Raw genomic sequence first — 15,454 nt, 5'->3', positions numbered from 1 at the left:
TGGACTTCAACTCCCAGAATTCCTGAGCCAGCATGGGGGAACTATGGCCCCCTCATGACTCGTGGACTTCAAGTCCCAGAATTCCTGAGCCAGCATAGCTCAGCTTGGAATCTCTCCCTTTCCCCTCAGCATGGCTGGCTCAGGAATTCTGGGAGTTGAAGTCCACGAGTCATAAAAGAGCCAAGGTTGCCTACCCCTGGATTAGACCCTGGACCACTAAGTATCCAGAAGACTACCTTATTCAATCTGGATTCAATTCCCTAGATCCCCTAAGGTTCATGCTGGCTGGGAGATTGTGGGAGATGAAGTCCTACACCACTGGTGAGGAATACATAAGTAGGTAACAGGCTGTGTAAATAGTCTAACGCTAACAAGTCTGATATTGAATTGCTGGTACAAAGATTTACCCTTTAGCAAATGAATGCATTAAGCAGACTATTTAAAACAATACCATATTGAATTACCATAATTCGATTGGAGCCAGACCAAAATCATCGGCCACGCTACCACCCACCACGCTCGGGAGTTCATCAAAGGCTGGCACTCCACAAGCAATTCTATGTACAGACACCATTGACCTACAACCAGCCTATGAATCCCTCAGAATCCAAATAAACCGCACAGCCAACCAGAGACAGCGGCGACCCTCAATCGACCCACGGAAACCCCCACCCACCAGCACAGCTTCCTATGATCCTCATCTGATGTAACCTCCCCATCACAAGACCTATCACAAGACTTTCACTTGACACACCCATCACAAGACCCTCACTTGACACACCGACACTTGACCCATCACAAGACCCTCACTTGACACACCGACACTTGACCCATCACAAGACCCTCACTTGACACACCCACACTTGATCCATCACAAGACCCTCAACTTGACACACCCACACTTGATCCATCACAAGACCCTCACTTGACACACCCACACTTGACCCATCACAAGACCCTCACTTGACACACCCACTTGACCCATCACAAGACCCTCACTTGACACACCCACACCTGACCCATCACAAGACCCACCGACCACACGAAGCCCTTATAAGCTGAACACTGATGTCCCCTAAGCTCCAATGATGATGTTACCTAGCCTGATAATGAAATGTTTGGAAACCAACCCCAGAAGCTCGGAGAACGAACCTTCGCCCTCATCTTTCATATCTCCCTGGTGTAAGATTTCTTGCAAGCCTTTCGTGGCCTAGCAGGGGAAAGCGATGAAAATCTGTTGACATAACCAGAAAATGGGAACTGCATTCCCAAAGCAAATTATAAGACTTGTTAAGACAAAGTTGCAGATCATGTGATTTTTAAGTGGCGTTGACTTCATGACTGAAAATGTTTGGAGCTTAGCTAGCTGATGAGATTGACAACACAACTGGACCACAGGGGACTTTCTGACAGACAACCAGTCTCAAGGCTACTGTTTTTGGGGAAGTATTACATCCATTCCATGCAGGGAATCCTTCACTGGAAAGAAATCTACTATTAACCATTCCATGGAAAAACTGGAACTGTGTTAATGTACTAGAGCAGTGATGGCAAACTTTTTAGAGACCGAGTGCCCAAACTGCAACTCCAAACCCACTTATGCATTGTCGGGTGCCGGGTGGGTGTGGCCCATTGGCTGGGTGTGGCCCATTGGCTGGGTGTGGCCCATTGGCTGGGCATGGCTCCCGTGGTAACGGCAGACTGGATGGGACTAAAAAGTTCAATCAATCAATTCCAACTTTGCAAGATCTTTCCCGCGAGAAGTTGAAATTGACTCATTGCTTGAATCTTTTTTTTTTTGCACATGGCGGTGGAGGCCTAAAGCGAAAAGGTTTTATAAAACCCAGCTGAGGGCCTAGGACTGGGGCGACAGTGCAAGTGCCCACAGAGAGGGCTCTGAGTGCCGCCTCTGGCGCCCGTGCCATAGGTTCACCACCACTGTCCTTGTTTGATCCATCACAAGACCCTCACTTGACACACCCACTTGACCCATCACAAGACCCTCACTTGTCCCAAAGGTGTTTTCTCCAAAAGGCAGCTGGACTTTCCTAGTTTTTTCCTTCGAAAACATTTTGCTCCTCATTCAAGAAGCTTCTTCAGTTCAGAACTGAAGATGAAGCTGGATGAGAAGCAAGATGTTTTCAAAGAAAAAAAACCCACAAGAAATTCCAGTTGCCTTTTGGAAAAAATCACCTTTGGGACAACCAAAGGACTTGAATGACTGAGAATCTCCGTAGACATAAGTATTTGCTTATTTTGCAGAGATGCAAAGAATGTTAATGCCTTGGAGATTATTCCCAGAGATGACAAAGAATCAACTAAAAGGAAGGCGCCCTTAAAAGAAGACCGAGTGTGCCGGAATTTATTTCTTTAAAAAATGCATATGGCCGCCCATCTTAACCACCCCAACAAAACCAATATGTAAAGCAATCACAGAAGGTAAAAAAAATAAAATAAAACAAAAACCTTGCACCTGAACCTTCCCTTGGGATGCCCTATGGCTGTGATAAACTATAACACACGTTGCCTTTAATAACACTTTGGGATAAATAATATTTCATTGTCACTATTCATTTTGCCCTTCAGAGCGTTTTTTAAACAAGCCGACCCTTGTTGATTTATTGCTTATATATATTATGGGTGGAAGAAAGGAGCCCTCTGTTAGATGAAAAGGAATTCAAACGAGGTCAATGGATCTCACGTAAGAAGGAATCCTTATCTTCCTTTCTAAGCAAAATGCCTGGAGGAGCTTCTCATGCTACTTGCAAAAATCTACATGAGCCAGGGCGAAAAGATTAGCTATAGAACAGACACCCTCTCTCCAGGCTGTGGAGTCGGAGTCGGAGAGTCAGAGGAAATTTTGGGTACCTGGAGTCGGAGTCGGCAAACAATGCACCGACTCCGACTCCTACTAAATTTAGATTGGAATTTTACAGATTTTGTTTCTGGTTCATATAGATAAGCTTTGTTTTTGTTCTAAAACAACCAAATAATGTGGTTTGTATTTTTGAACTGGTAAAGTTCCTGTTCCTGATGTTTATGCCTGCTGCTACTATCCAGCCACTTGATTAATTAAATTAATAAAAAAATAATAATAAAACTTTGTTGTTTTCATTGTGTTTGTCTTTTGCTTAAACTGTTCAATACAGTAGACTGTTGGCTTCCCAGCCAGTAGTCCTGTGGTAATGACATGTATGTTGCCTTTCTTTCCTTCAAGGAATGTATAAAATACATTCGCATATTAATACAGAGGAGTCGGAGTCGGGGAGTCGGAAGTACAAAAAACTGAGGAGTCGGAGTCGGAACATTTATCTACCGACTCCACAGCCCTGCCTCTCTCAATGTCAATTATTATACGTTAGGAAACCTCAGCGTTGCAAGTGTCAGCTGCTGAATTGGCACATAGCAATGCAGATATCTTCCCTTTACCTCCCACAGTGTGTTCAATTGTGCTAATAAAAGCTATTATTAATCTAAGGGGGGGGGGTGGGAACAGGAAGAGGACGCCAGAGGAGACTTCTACAGAAGACAAGGTTGTTCAGGCTTTCTAACTTTGCTGTTTTCACTTCAAAGGATGAGGTTTCAAATGACGGAAAAGATCTGGAGAATACGGATAACATGGAACACAGATCATAGACTCAGGTCTGGGAGGGATCTCGGAGGTCTAATCCAATCCCCTGCTCAGTGCAGGAGACCTTATTCCAACCCAATCAAATGGCTGACCAGTCTGGTTTTTTTGAAAACATCCAGTGATGGAGCAGCCCGACTGTGGAAGGCAAGCGGTTCCACTGGTTCATTCTTCTCACTGTCAGAAAATCTTTCCTTACTTCTAGGCTGGATTTCTTTTTTAACAAGCTTGCACTCATTGCTTTTGCATGGTATATGATATATCCTAGATCAGTGGTTCTCAACCTGTGGGTCGGGACCCCATTTGGGGTCGATCGACCATTTCATGGGGGTTGCCAAGCAAGGCTGTCCGCCATTTTTTTTGTCCGCCATTTTTTTGTCCGCCATTTTTTCCCCCTTTTCCGGCGGGTGCCTTACCTCCCTTGGGCTGGGCCAGCTGGTGGTCGGCCTGCTCCGTCTCTGCCACTTGCCAGCTACGCCTCGGCCGGCGCAGGGGGCGGAACCACGCATGTGCAGCACTCCCGGGCAGGGAAAGTCCTCAACTTACGACCGGTTGGGTAGTCCTCGACTTACAACCGGTTTAGTCCTCGACTTACAACCGGTTTAGTCCTCGACTTACAACCGGTTTAGTCCTCGACTTACAACCGGTTGGGGTCGCGGCATTAAAAAGGTTGAAAACCACTGTCCTAGATGTTCTATGAGAAGCCACAGAAGAGTAGATGATCTAAGCTGCCATGAATAAATCAGTTTTCTGAATTACTTATTCGAAAGCACCCTTCACTCTGAATTGACTCTTTAGCATGCAAAATAGGTAATTTGATGTCCTCGGATATTTTAGACTCAACACCCATTAGCCACATCAAGCATGGTTTATGACAAGGTGCTAAGCTCCAAGTTTCTGATGGACATCAAATTGTTTACTCCTGACCTAAGGAATCCATCCCTATTCCTGCTTTTGAAGCAGACAATCATGCCCAGCTAAAAATCATCAGCCTGATTGTCCATGTATGTACCATGGTTTTTCTTTAATTGAAAGATGGCAGCATTTGTGTTAGCGGAATAAACTGTATCACTACATCAACTTCTCTGAATTTACTGCCAAAGTTAACAACACAAACTAATGAATAAGATGGGTCAATGAATGGACAAAATGGTTGGATGCTAGCAGCCAGAATCCTAGCTGAACTCAAACTTATTTGACCATTGCTTATCCTATTATTCCTTCTACTCGCTGGCATGTAAAATTAGATATAGCAATAGCATTTAAGCTCATATACCGTCTCATAGTACTTTTAGACCCCTCTCTGGGTGTAGCGGTTTACGGAGTCAGCCTGTTGCCCCCAACAATCTGGCTCCTCATTTTACCGACCTCAGAAGGATGGAAGGCTGAGTCAACCTTGAGCCAGTCAAGATGAACTCCAGACTGTGGGCAGAGTTTGCCTGCAATACTGCACTTTAACTACTGTGCCACCAGGGCTCCTAGTGGATATAATATAAGTACACAAGAGTAGCATTCCATAGAAAAATGATTCAATTCAGGCCCTGGTTTAAAGTACAGGTAGTTCTCAACTTATGACAACAGCTGAGCCCAACATTTCCGTTGCTATGCAAGGCAGCTGTGAAGTGAGTTGTGCCATCCATTTCTTTGCGTTGGTGGTGAACAAATGAATGGAGCTCATCTGCAGAAGGTAACCCCTTATTCTCTGGTTCCTCACCCATGCAGACAGCTGCAACTGACAAGGAACTTCAGTCAGTGGACAATATCGGGAAGGAAACAATGGGCCTTCAACTGAAAGAAGGCACAGAAGAGTTTTTACTACAAACATCTCCTCAAATCTGGTAGCATCACTCACTGGCTGTTTAGCCAGTAGAGGAATAACAGAAGAACAGTTGGTCTTCTAGTCCAACCCCTGCTCAAGCATATACCATTTCAGATAAGTGGCTGTCCAGTCTCTTCTTAAAAGCCTCCAGTGATGGAGCACCCACCACTTCTGAAGGCAAGCCGTTCCACTGGTTGATTGTTCTCACTGTCAGGAAATTTCTCCTTCTTTCTAGGTTGGTTCTCTCCTTGATTCGTTTCCATCCCTTGCTTCTTGTTTTGCCTTCTGATGCTTTGGATAATAGGTTGACCCCCCTCTTCTTTGTGGCAGCCCCTCAATACTGGAAGACTGGATCTCAAACTGGGGAGATATTTCTTCGGGTTTAGGACAATCCATTAGTCAAGGGGGTGGGGGAAGCAATATCAGTCTTTCCTATTCTGCTCCAAGCTGACTACATTTCCAACAGCCATCTGAGAATCTGGTAGGATCCGAAAAGAAGAATCTTCCTTTATCTTCTCAAGGCAAATAGTCTCCAGCAGATCCTCATAAACTTGTCTAAACCACACCCTGCAGCCTCAGGGGCCTGGAACATACATAACTCATCTGTGTATTTCCCAGTTTAAGCACAGTAAGCTAAAAAAAAATTAAATGAATTGGCCTGCTGTTCCTGGCCTACCAACTCCTATTATTGCTGACAGAGAAAAAGAAAGGATGAAGCAAAATCAAAGACCGATCTTTCGAGACTTATTAAAGATGGTTCTCCTAATCCTACAGAGAATAAGATGCTGAAAAAAACCCCACGGGTATTATTTTTAACTAGGATGGTTATTGGTTGGTTCAAGTAAGACGGCACAGATTCTGCCAAATTGGCTAAGCCTTAGGTCCCAGGTGGGGCAGAGATCCAGGTTTCTTTTACCGTAATTGGCACGTGTCACAACACAACGCGACCCGTCACGTTCATGAAATCAGAAGCAATAGTGCAGCCACACACATCTAAAATGGAATTCTGCAGTTAATTTTTTTTTCCCCTGAAAATTAGCATGCGCTATTTTTTTGATATTTTTGATGTGATTGGGAACTGATTCTAGAGTAAGGAATGCAACTCATATTTCTGTTGGAAAATACAAGACTCCAATCTCACGTTTTTAGACACAGAAAGGGCAAAGTCGCAAAATAAGTACGACCTCTACTGCCCAGACATATATCAATAAGGCCACAAAAAACAGCTGGCTAAGAACCACGCCGACATACAACACATGAACATCCATGAACTGTGGACATTCCAATGGAAAGCCAAGTCTTTCTTGAGTAAAGTTCAGCTCCTGATGACTACATGGACACACCCATGCATTTTCTTGGAAATGCTCTAGAAGAGGCTTGCTATTGCCTTCTTTGGGTGCTATTTATTCGTACTTTCCAGGGCAGCTTTCAGCATTAAGACTTCTTCTTTCCATGTATTAACCAAGTTAACCCGCTCCATCACTGGAGGTGTTTAAGCAGAGATTGGACAACCATTTGTCTGAAATGGATAGGGTCTCCTGCTTGAAGTTGGACTAGAAGACCTCCAAGGTCCCTTCCAACTTTATTATTCTGTTAATAAAAAAAACCCAAGGAAACTTTGTTTCCTCAACATTAGACAAGGTCATCTAAGCTGTCATCTATGACTGGTCTGCTATTGTCTCCCCTCAGAAAGTCGATTCTGATCATGATTTTACTTCCTAGCCTAGACTGTAGTTCCAGAATTTGTTTTTTTTTTTGGACTACTCTCCAAGCACGCAAGCCAAGGTCAGCTCAGTCCCACCACCCACATAAGATTCCAAGCCTAGGTTATTTTTGGGGGTCTTGCAGAAATATCACCAAATCTTCAGCAAAGGCCTTCAATTTATAAACTTCCTTCTTAACATTTATACCTTTTATTTTCTCGTCTTCCCTGATATCTCTCTTCAGGACTTCTTCCAGCACCAAGGTAAACAACAGTGGAGGCAGTGGACATCCTTGTCTTGTACCCTTCCGAATTTCACATATGAGTTAGTTAGATCGCCATTAACAACAATTTTTGCTGGCTATAATGAATAAACAGCTTTGACCCCTTGAATAAAACTCCCCCCCCCAAGTCCATTTCTAAAATAGAAAAAAATAGAAAAAATAGGGGGGAAAATTAATTAAATAAATAAAGATTCCGACCCTAGGAGACAACAAATGGAGACTTTAAGAGGCAATGCAATATAATGCTACACAACTTTAACTGAAATGTTTTATTATGGGAAATATTTCGTGAAAACATCTGGGGGGAAAAAACATTATTCTCTTGGGAACAAATTATTCAAATGCAGAAGCAATTCAAAAAAGGCTGAATGGAGAGATCTAACCTCTTTCCTTTTTAGTATTTTAAAAAAAGCTTCCTTTAAAAAAAAAAAAACACACCCCACCTTTATCTTTCATAGCTATTAATATGTAGGTTTTAGATAGAGACCTGGCTGCACAGCAGTTTAAGATGTTCAAATGCATAAGTGGAAAATGTAAAATCCGGGCAAACCAAATGTAAATTTGGAATAAACTTTCCAAGCTACGAAAACATTCGTAAGGCACTTCAAGATGTTTCTAGGTTGGACTTCCTGAAATGCAAACGTTTTTGAGAAAGGATGGACACATTATAGCTCTGCTCAATTCCAATACAAAGTTCAAACTTCATAAGAGAATTTGTTAACCTGCCAGAAGTCTGTTTAGCAAGAAAATACACACTCCCTTGAGTCAAACCCGACCCATGGTTATTTTTTTGGCAACCATTCAGATGCAGTTTAGCTTTGGGAATATCCTTCACCTTCTCAATTAACAACTTTGATACTCCCTGGTGAATTTCCATTGAAATATTAACCCTATCCAACACTGCTTAGGGGCTTCTGAGCCAGCCAGGTGTTCCCACCTGGTGGAGGGAGTGATATAAAAGTGCCTCATCTGTGGTCTTCAGCTTCACCTACTATCTGAACTTCAACCCCTATTCAGGTTAATTCTAAACAGCAAATATTCTTTTCCAGTTCCACTGTAAAATTTCTCGGTGTAAAATAATCCCAAAGTAGAAAAACTAGATCAAAATATCTAACTTTGCCCTTTTTTTCTGAGTTGCAGAAAGTATAAAGCAGTGACGTGTGATTGTTCCACCTTTTAATGCCAACTTACTTACTGGGAACAGTGGATCAATCGCAAATTGCAAAAACACCCCCTCAGCCAGACTCAAAACAGGTTGGATGAATCCGGAAGGATGTTACTTTAGCAAAAAGATGGGGAATTAGTTTATTCCACACAATATTTCTTTTTTAAGCCACCCCTAAAAGCTCCGCCAAAACAACAGTAATGATAAACACCATCCTTAAATCCTCTTTTCTTTCTTTCTTTCTTTCTTTCTTTCTTTCTTTCTTTCTTTCTTTCTTTCTTTCTTTCTTTCTTTCTTTTTCTTGACAGGTCTACTATCTGCTTGGGAAAAACTGAACCCAGGAAATATGGAGCTTTCTGCTCACTTTCCTAACAGAATACTATTCAAACCTTGCTGTAAAATAACTCCAAATCCATAAAAACTCTAAACATTTAACACAGGCATTCCCTGGATGAAGAACTTGTACCTGTGGAATGGCTTGCCTATTACTAAAAATGTTCCCCTTTCTCAAGCCAATGAATTGCCAACCTAACAAGGCAAACAGGTCGACTCAATTGTGATCGTAAATCAAGGACTACTTGTATACCATTTGCATTTAAAACCCAACTCCCAAATTCTAAAATTGCTGCACAGGTTTGTTTGTTTATTTGTTTTTTTAAAAAATGTATTACCTGCAGCCAAAACATTCATGGTTCTATTGTTTCCATTTTCAGTGCATTTATTTACTTTTCTAAATGCAATGTATATCCTTTAATTTCCACTGTGAAAACAATCTTGCTCTTTCATTGCTTTTGGCGTTTTTCTGCCAATTTGGCTCTTTTTTACAGCGCCAAAGTGATCAGGAGCCTTGGGGCTGATGTAGTAAAACTCTTGGATTTAACCCCTTAATAAATCAATCATTAATTAATTCATATGAACATTCCCTGGCAGTCTGCCTGGTAAAGATGGGCTGATTCAAAGAAAATAATTCCTTTGTTTGTTTTAAGCAAAAGTCTGCACCGAACATAAAAAAACACACACCAAACCTTTGAAAAAAACCTTAAAAGGATGAAAGGGGGGGGGGAATATGAAAAGAAAAGAAGATCTTAACTTGGAGATTCATTATAAAGGTTGCCATTTTGTTAAAAGCTCATTGTCTGACATTAATTCTAACAACCACTAGATTAACATGCAATTATATAACTTCCAAAAATAAATAATTTCAATTACTCAGAACAATGGGTGTAGTGGCTACTGAATTTAGTAGTAGGCTTACTAAGAAGCCACAACAGCGGTTAAGGAGAACACTGTGCTCTCATTTGATGAAATAACAGAACCGACAACTCATTCTCTGTACCTTTTGTGTGTGCCCAACCTCACAACAATTCTATGTATCAGACTATTTTATTTATTTGGTCTAGGTACACTCTACTTGTCTTTGAATTTCATTTCCACCTGGGCCGACCAGGTGAGTCAAGTACTAACAAAGCCACAGGCCCCAAATCACTCGGTGAAATCTAATGCTAACCGAAGATTTGAATCAGGACCTCCTTCATTTTATCCAATTCTCGTTTCTACGGCTGAAATTCGGCACAAAGTTGTGCAGAGTGGTAGAATTTGTTTCTGAGTTGGCACGTATAGGATTACGTGACCTTCTCAACACCATAAAGCCACATTCCTTTGACCAGAGAGCACTTTAAGGGAGCAAGAATGTGGAGCAATCAATAATCAGAAAGAGATGGGCCGGTTTGGAATTTCAAGCATGTAGAAAACAAATTAACATTTACTGCTACCCAAGGGAAAGAGTCTGACTCCTAAAATCTTTCTGTTGTCAGGAACAGGTTCATCTTTAAGGTACTGCAAGATGTTCTGGCTGGATCTAAATTGAAACAGAATTCTGTCTTGCTTTTTTTTCAAAGTAGGAACCAAATCAGGAAACGTTTCTAACAGTCAGAGTTTATCTGAAACGGTTAGCAATTACACCTGGAGCAAGATAACACATAAAAATCACTTCCTGAAATGAGTTTTGCCCAGTGGTCTCTAAACTTGGCAACTTTAAGACTGGTGGACTTCAACTCCTAGAATTCTCCAGCCAACATGGCTGCTTGAGGAATTCTGGAAGGTGAATCCAGAAGTCTTTGAATTGCCAAATTTGGAGATGCCTGGCTTAGTCCGGTTCCTACCTGGTGTGAAAAAGAAACAGACATAAAACAGTTTGTTCACTTGCCTTATTTTTACAGCTTTTATTGTTTGATAAATTAGCGTAATAGAAAGAGAAAACAATGCCGCAATGGTAGTCTAATAAAAAACGAACAATGATAAACTGAAATAAGAGGAAGGAATGAGAAGGAATGAGAAGGCCCCTGCAGAAATAATTAATATTTAAGGCTTTAGTGATAGATTAAAATTTGTGATCTAGATTGAATAGCAAAAGCTGAGCTGGCTCCTGTACACATGGGGTGGGGGAGGATGGCAAAACCCGATGTGGAAACATCATAACACAAGCATGAGAGAGGTGAAATTTGCAACCTTTATCGTTTTGACAAAAGCTTTTGATCTCGCAGACGCCTCTGTAGACTAATATGTTTTAATTGGGCCACAGTTACAGTTTCTTCACTCGCTGGCAGGGAGAACAGCAAACGAGGCTGCGAAACTCTAACTCAGTTTCTTAAGGAGCTAAAAATTGGATTATTTTTTGCTCTGACTACTAAAAATTTATAAAACCAAAGGAATGTAACTGGGGTGATAACAAGAATTAAGGCAATGCCTGTTTCAATGACAAATCCCAGCTGCAACTCTGAAAAACACAGACTATAAGGGAGCCCCCCCCCTCCTTTCAGTGCAACCTACAATTGAATCCACACACAAAAACTCCCCATGGGTCAAAAATGTATTGTAGAGCGCAACCGGCAAAGGACATCTTACCTAGGTTCATATCACCTGTGATGCCTAAAACAAACCACATCACGGTTTAAGGCAGCCCAGCAACCTAGTGTAACATTGCAAAATAGGAAAGGGGTGCAATTTTAAAAATACGCCCAGAATCATGAATTTGAGGCAGGAGGGAAGACAAATTCAAAGAAACAAATAAATAAAGTGTTGCTTATTATCAGGCTTTTTTTTCTGGCTCGCCAATAACTGCTACAAAAAGCTTCTGGAATATTAAGATTGTTGAATAAGTTAAGATTGCTGCTCACAATTCCACTCCCCTCCCAACTGCAGAAGATGGTAATTAGTCCAACCTTCCATAATTAAACTCTCGGTCCTTTAACGGGATAGAAAATATGCAACTCTAGCGATTTAAGGGCCAGGGATAAAAAAACTAGAGTCAGCAATTTGATTTTCTGTTAAGTTCTGCTCTTTGGTGGGTGGAGTGATGGGTGGAGTTTGGGAAGGGGAGAGAAACAGAAGCATTTCAAGTTCATAAATATTGTTTGGAAATGATGAGGAATGTCCAAAGAGCATACTTGAAATATATAAAATCAAGCCTTACAGGCAGAACTTCATATCACGGTTGCAAAGAAACACAGAACTGTACAGGATGGATGGGATGGATGGATGGACAGATGAATGATGGATGGACGGACGGATTGGTAGATAGAGATAAATATATCCTTTCTAGAACTAAGTTTCAAAGAAGCTGGTTTATCCAGTGCCTCTGGCAAGTAACTGTAGGTTACAAACCCATTTCTCACCATTAATATATAGGTAGTATATAGGTAGTCCTTGACTTACGACAAGAACTGGGTCCAGAATTTCCATTACTAGCAATTGAATCAGCTGCCTCAAATGATCCCAGAATTATATAAGAATGTCAATAATAATAATCCACCCCTCTAAAAAAACAAAGGAAAATATAAATTCTTCTTTTACTAACTGTTTGAAATTTCTTCAACGACTATTTGGGATTTTTTTTTCATTGCTTATAAGGACCGGGTGCCGGTTTTTTGTTACTATTCTGTGCTCTTATCGCTGCCACGGTTTCTCCTCCCATCTTAGGAAAACATAGTTTTGCTTTCATTTTATTCCACTCAACAGTTGAACTCCTGTATTTATTCAGTCTGCAAATCTGTACAATGGGGTAGTCATAGAAGCAGAGCCAGAAAAAAGAATCACTGTATTTGCAAACCCATATTCGACCTACTTGGGCTACCAGGAGGGCAAAATGGTCAATCACAGTAGCCACAACCATGCCATCAATTTTTTTTACATGCTTCAGTTGGATAGCTGTGATTGCCATCCCGGTGTTTTGTTTTGTTTTACTCCCATCTCTATCAGCATCTCTATCCCATATCTTCAGCATGTCTGGTTGCACATTCATCTATACTGTAATAGCCCAGCTTTCCCATTGATCATGTATTTCTTTCAACCAGCCTACCTCACAGGGTTATACTGGGGAAAAAACAGGAGGAGAGAGTACTCTGATATCTCCTGGGTCTCTGGAACGAAATGCAGGATATAAACCTAATAATCCAATGCTCCAAAAGGTATAATTTCCCATATCATTGAAAAGCAGAACTATAGCAAGCAAGAAGAAGACAAGTCCCAACATCTAATCTCTATCTCAAAGTTGGCAACTTTAAGATGTATGGACTTCAACTCCCAGAATTTTGCAGCCAGCTACGGGAATTCTGGGAGTTGAAGTCCACAAGTCTTAAAAGTTGCCAAGTTTGGAGATCCCAGCTCTATTCTGAAAGTTCAGCCATAGTTTTTGGAATTATCTATATGCCCACGGCTAAGACTCTTTTCAAACCAAGCATGCATTTAAGCTAATATAAAAGCAGTTTTATACAATCTGCTATTTCCAACAATCATTCCAATTCCTGGTGAACTTTGTTTCGACTAGCCGGTTTTTAAATTGGCATAAAACCACTTCATGATTTTGTTATGTTAATTTGGAATTGCAAACTGATGTTGGAGGAGAAAATTCTATGAAAAGATGACTAAGAAATGTAAAACAATTACAATCTCTTTCACTCACACATACACACACACACACACACTGCTTCCTCTCACAACATTGTATCTCCTCTTCAAAAACAACACCATTCCATCATCAACAAAATCAGACCACATTCTGTGAAAAAAACCAAAAACATTTAGAAAGGTGTATTTTTCAGTATACAGCATTTGTTTGTTTTGTAAACTTCTAACCCTAATAACATTATATCTCTCTGTTTCATCTAATTAATGTTAATCAGAATGAAGGCAACTTGGTGCATGATTTCTATACCCAATTTGTGTTGTGTGTGCAATGAGTCAATTGAGATTAAAATATAAGAGTCAGTATCTCAGGGGTGGCCACAAAGAAGAGGGAGTTAAGCTATTCTCCAAGGCAGAACAAGAAGGATGGAAACTAATCAAGGAGAGAAGCAACCTAGAACTAGGCAGATATTTCCTGGCAGTTGGATCAATTCAACAGCGGAACAACCTGCCTCCAGAAGTTGTGAATGCTCCAACACTGGAAGTTTTTAAGAAGAGACTGGACAGCCATTTGTCCAAAATGGTATAGGGTTTCCTGCCTGAGCAGGGGGTTGGACTAGAAGACCTCCAAAGTCCCTTCCAATTCTGTTCTATTCTATTCTATTCTATTCTATTCTATTCTATTCTATTCTATTCTATTCTATTCTAGACTAGACTAGACTAGACTAGACTAGACTAGACTAGACTAGACCTCAGTTGAGATTATAAAATCAGGGCAATAAATAAAAAGAAAATAAAAAAAATTAAATCAATATTCAGGGCAAGGCAGTATACGTTACAGGTGTATCTATTTCGCACACAGAGAAATGCCATCAAATACGGGAAGGGTGTTTCTGCTCCAGCTAGATTGCTAGAACAACACAGTAATTGGACTTTGGAGAGGAAGAGACGTCAACTTTTAAGGAACTAAGGACACGGTGTTAAGAGAGCTTGCAAAAGAGTTACATGGATAAAGGCCATTTCTCATTGTTCCATTTCTCATTGTTCCCGGCCCCAAACGATTCTGCAATCTGAACGCTTGTCTCAGCACACCTAGTTGGTTGTGTTTGCTAAAGGTGATATGGAAACAAAACCATAACTGAACGGAAGACTGCTTGGGAATATTTGCAAGCCGGATCCAGTCCCGAGGTTCGGCGGGAAGGGGGCAACGGCCGTTCTGCTTTGAAAGAAGATGCTCAGCGCTGCCCCCCACCCCACCTTACGACCCGTGAACTTTGAGAGAGATTAATGCTCACTCCAGCGCCCTCCACATCCCTGCCCAACCGAGGCGCCCTAGATCAGTGGTTCTCAACCTTTTTAATGCCGCGACCCCAACCGGCCGTAAGTCGAGGACTAAACTGGTCGTAAGTCGAGGACTAAACCGGTCGTAAGTTGAGGACTACCCAACCGGTCGTAAGTCGAGGACTTTCCCTGCCCGGGAGCGCCGTGCACCCACCCCTTCTTCCCGGGGGGGGGGAGGACTGCCTACCCTTGACACGGGTTCGGTCTCTCCGCGTAACGTGTGAAAGGGGCGCTCTCCTTCAGGTCAGAGCAAGGAGGATGGGGTGATGCGGGGTAGGAGTGGGGTGGGGGCAGAGATGCCGTTACCTGCATGGGGGGGTCGCTGCTCCAGATCACGTGCTGGTAGCCCGGGCTGGCGTCGAAGGGCGAGAGCGCCCGGGGGGAGCAACCGTTGGGCGCGTCCAGCAGTTGCACCCGCTTCCCGCCGGGGCTGCTGTAGGTGCGGACGCGCTCGTAGACCACGCTGCCGCCCCCGTTGCAGCCCTCCTGCGGCGGGAAGGGCTCCGGGCACGGCTGGACCTGCAGGGGCAGCGGGGCGGGCCGGCTCTGGCGGGCGCGGGGCAGCGTGGCGGGCAGCGAGGGCGGCGGCGGCGGCGGCGGCGCCGGGCAGGAC

At 42.4% G+C, this 15,454-nt stretch overlaps 1 protein-coding gene across 1 annotated transcript in view; it reads right to left on the bottom strand.

Moving 5' to 3' along the window:
- Positions 1–15,454, bottom strand: part of POF1B (POF1B actin binding protein) — a 46,733-nt gene that overhangs the window by 27,700 nt on the left and 3,579 nt on the right. The window contains exon 2 of the mRNA XM_015825531.1: positions 15,148–15,327. Coding sequence (XP_015681017.1) covers positions 15,148–15,327 — 180 coding nt within the window. The remainder of the gene's footprint in view (positions 1–15,147; positions 15,328–15,454) is intronic.

Source organism: Protobothrops mucrosquamatus, unplaced genomic scaffold, assembly GCF_001527695.2.
Source record: "Protobothrops mucrosquamatus isolate PMUCROS unplaced genomic scaffold, P.Mucros_1.0 scaffold2680, whole genome shotgun sequence".
Classification (NCBI taxonomy): Eukaryota; Metazoa; Chordata; class Lepidosauria; order Squamata; family Viperidae; genus Protobothrops; species Protobothrops mucrosquamatus.
The sequence above is the reverse complement of the archived record's forward strand: the minus strand, read 5'-3'. Positions and strand labels throughout refer to the sequence as shown.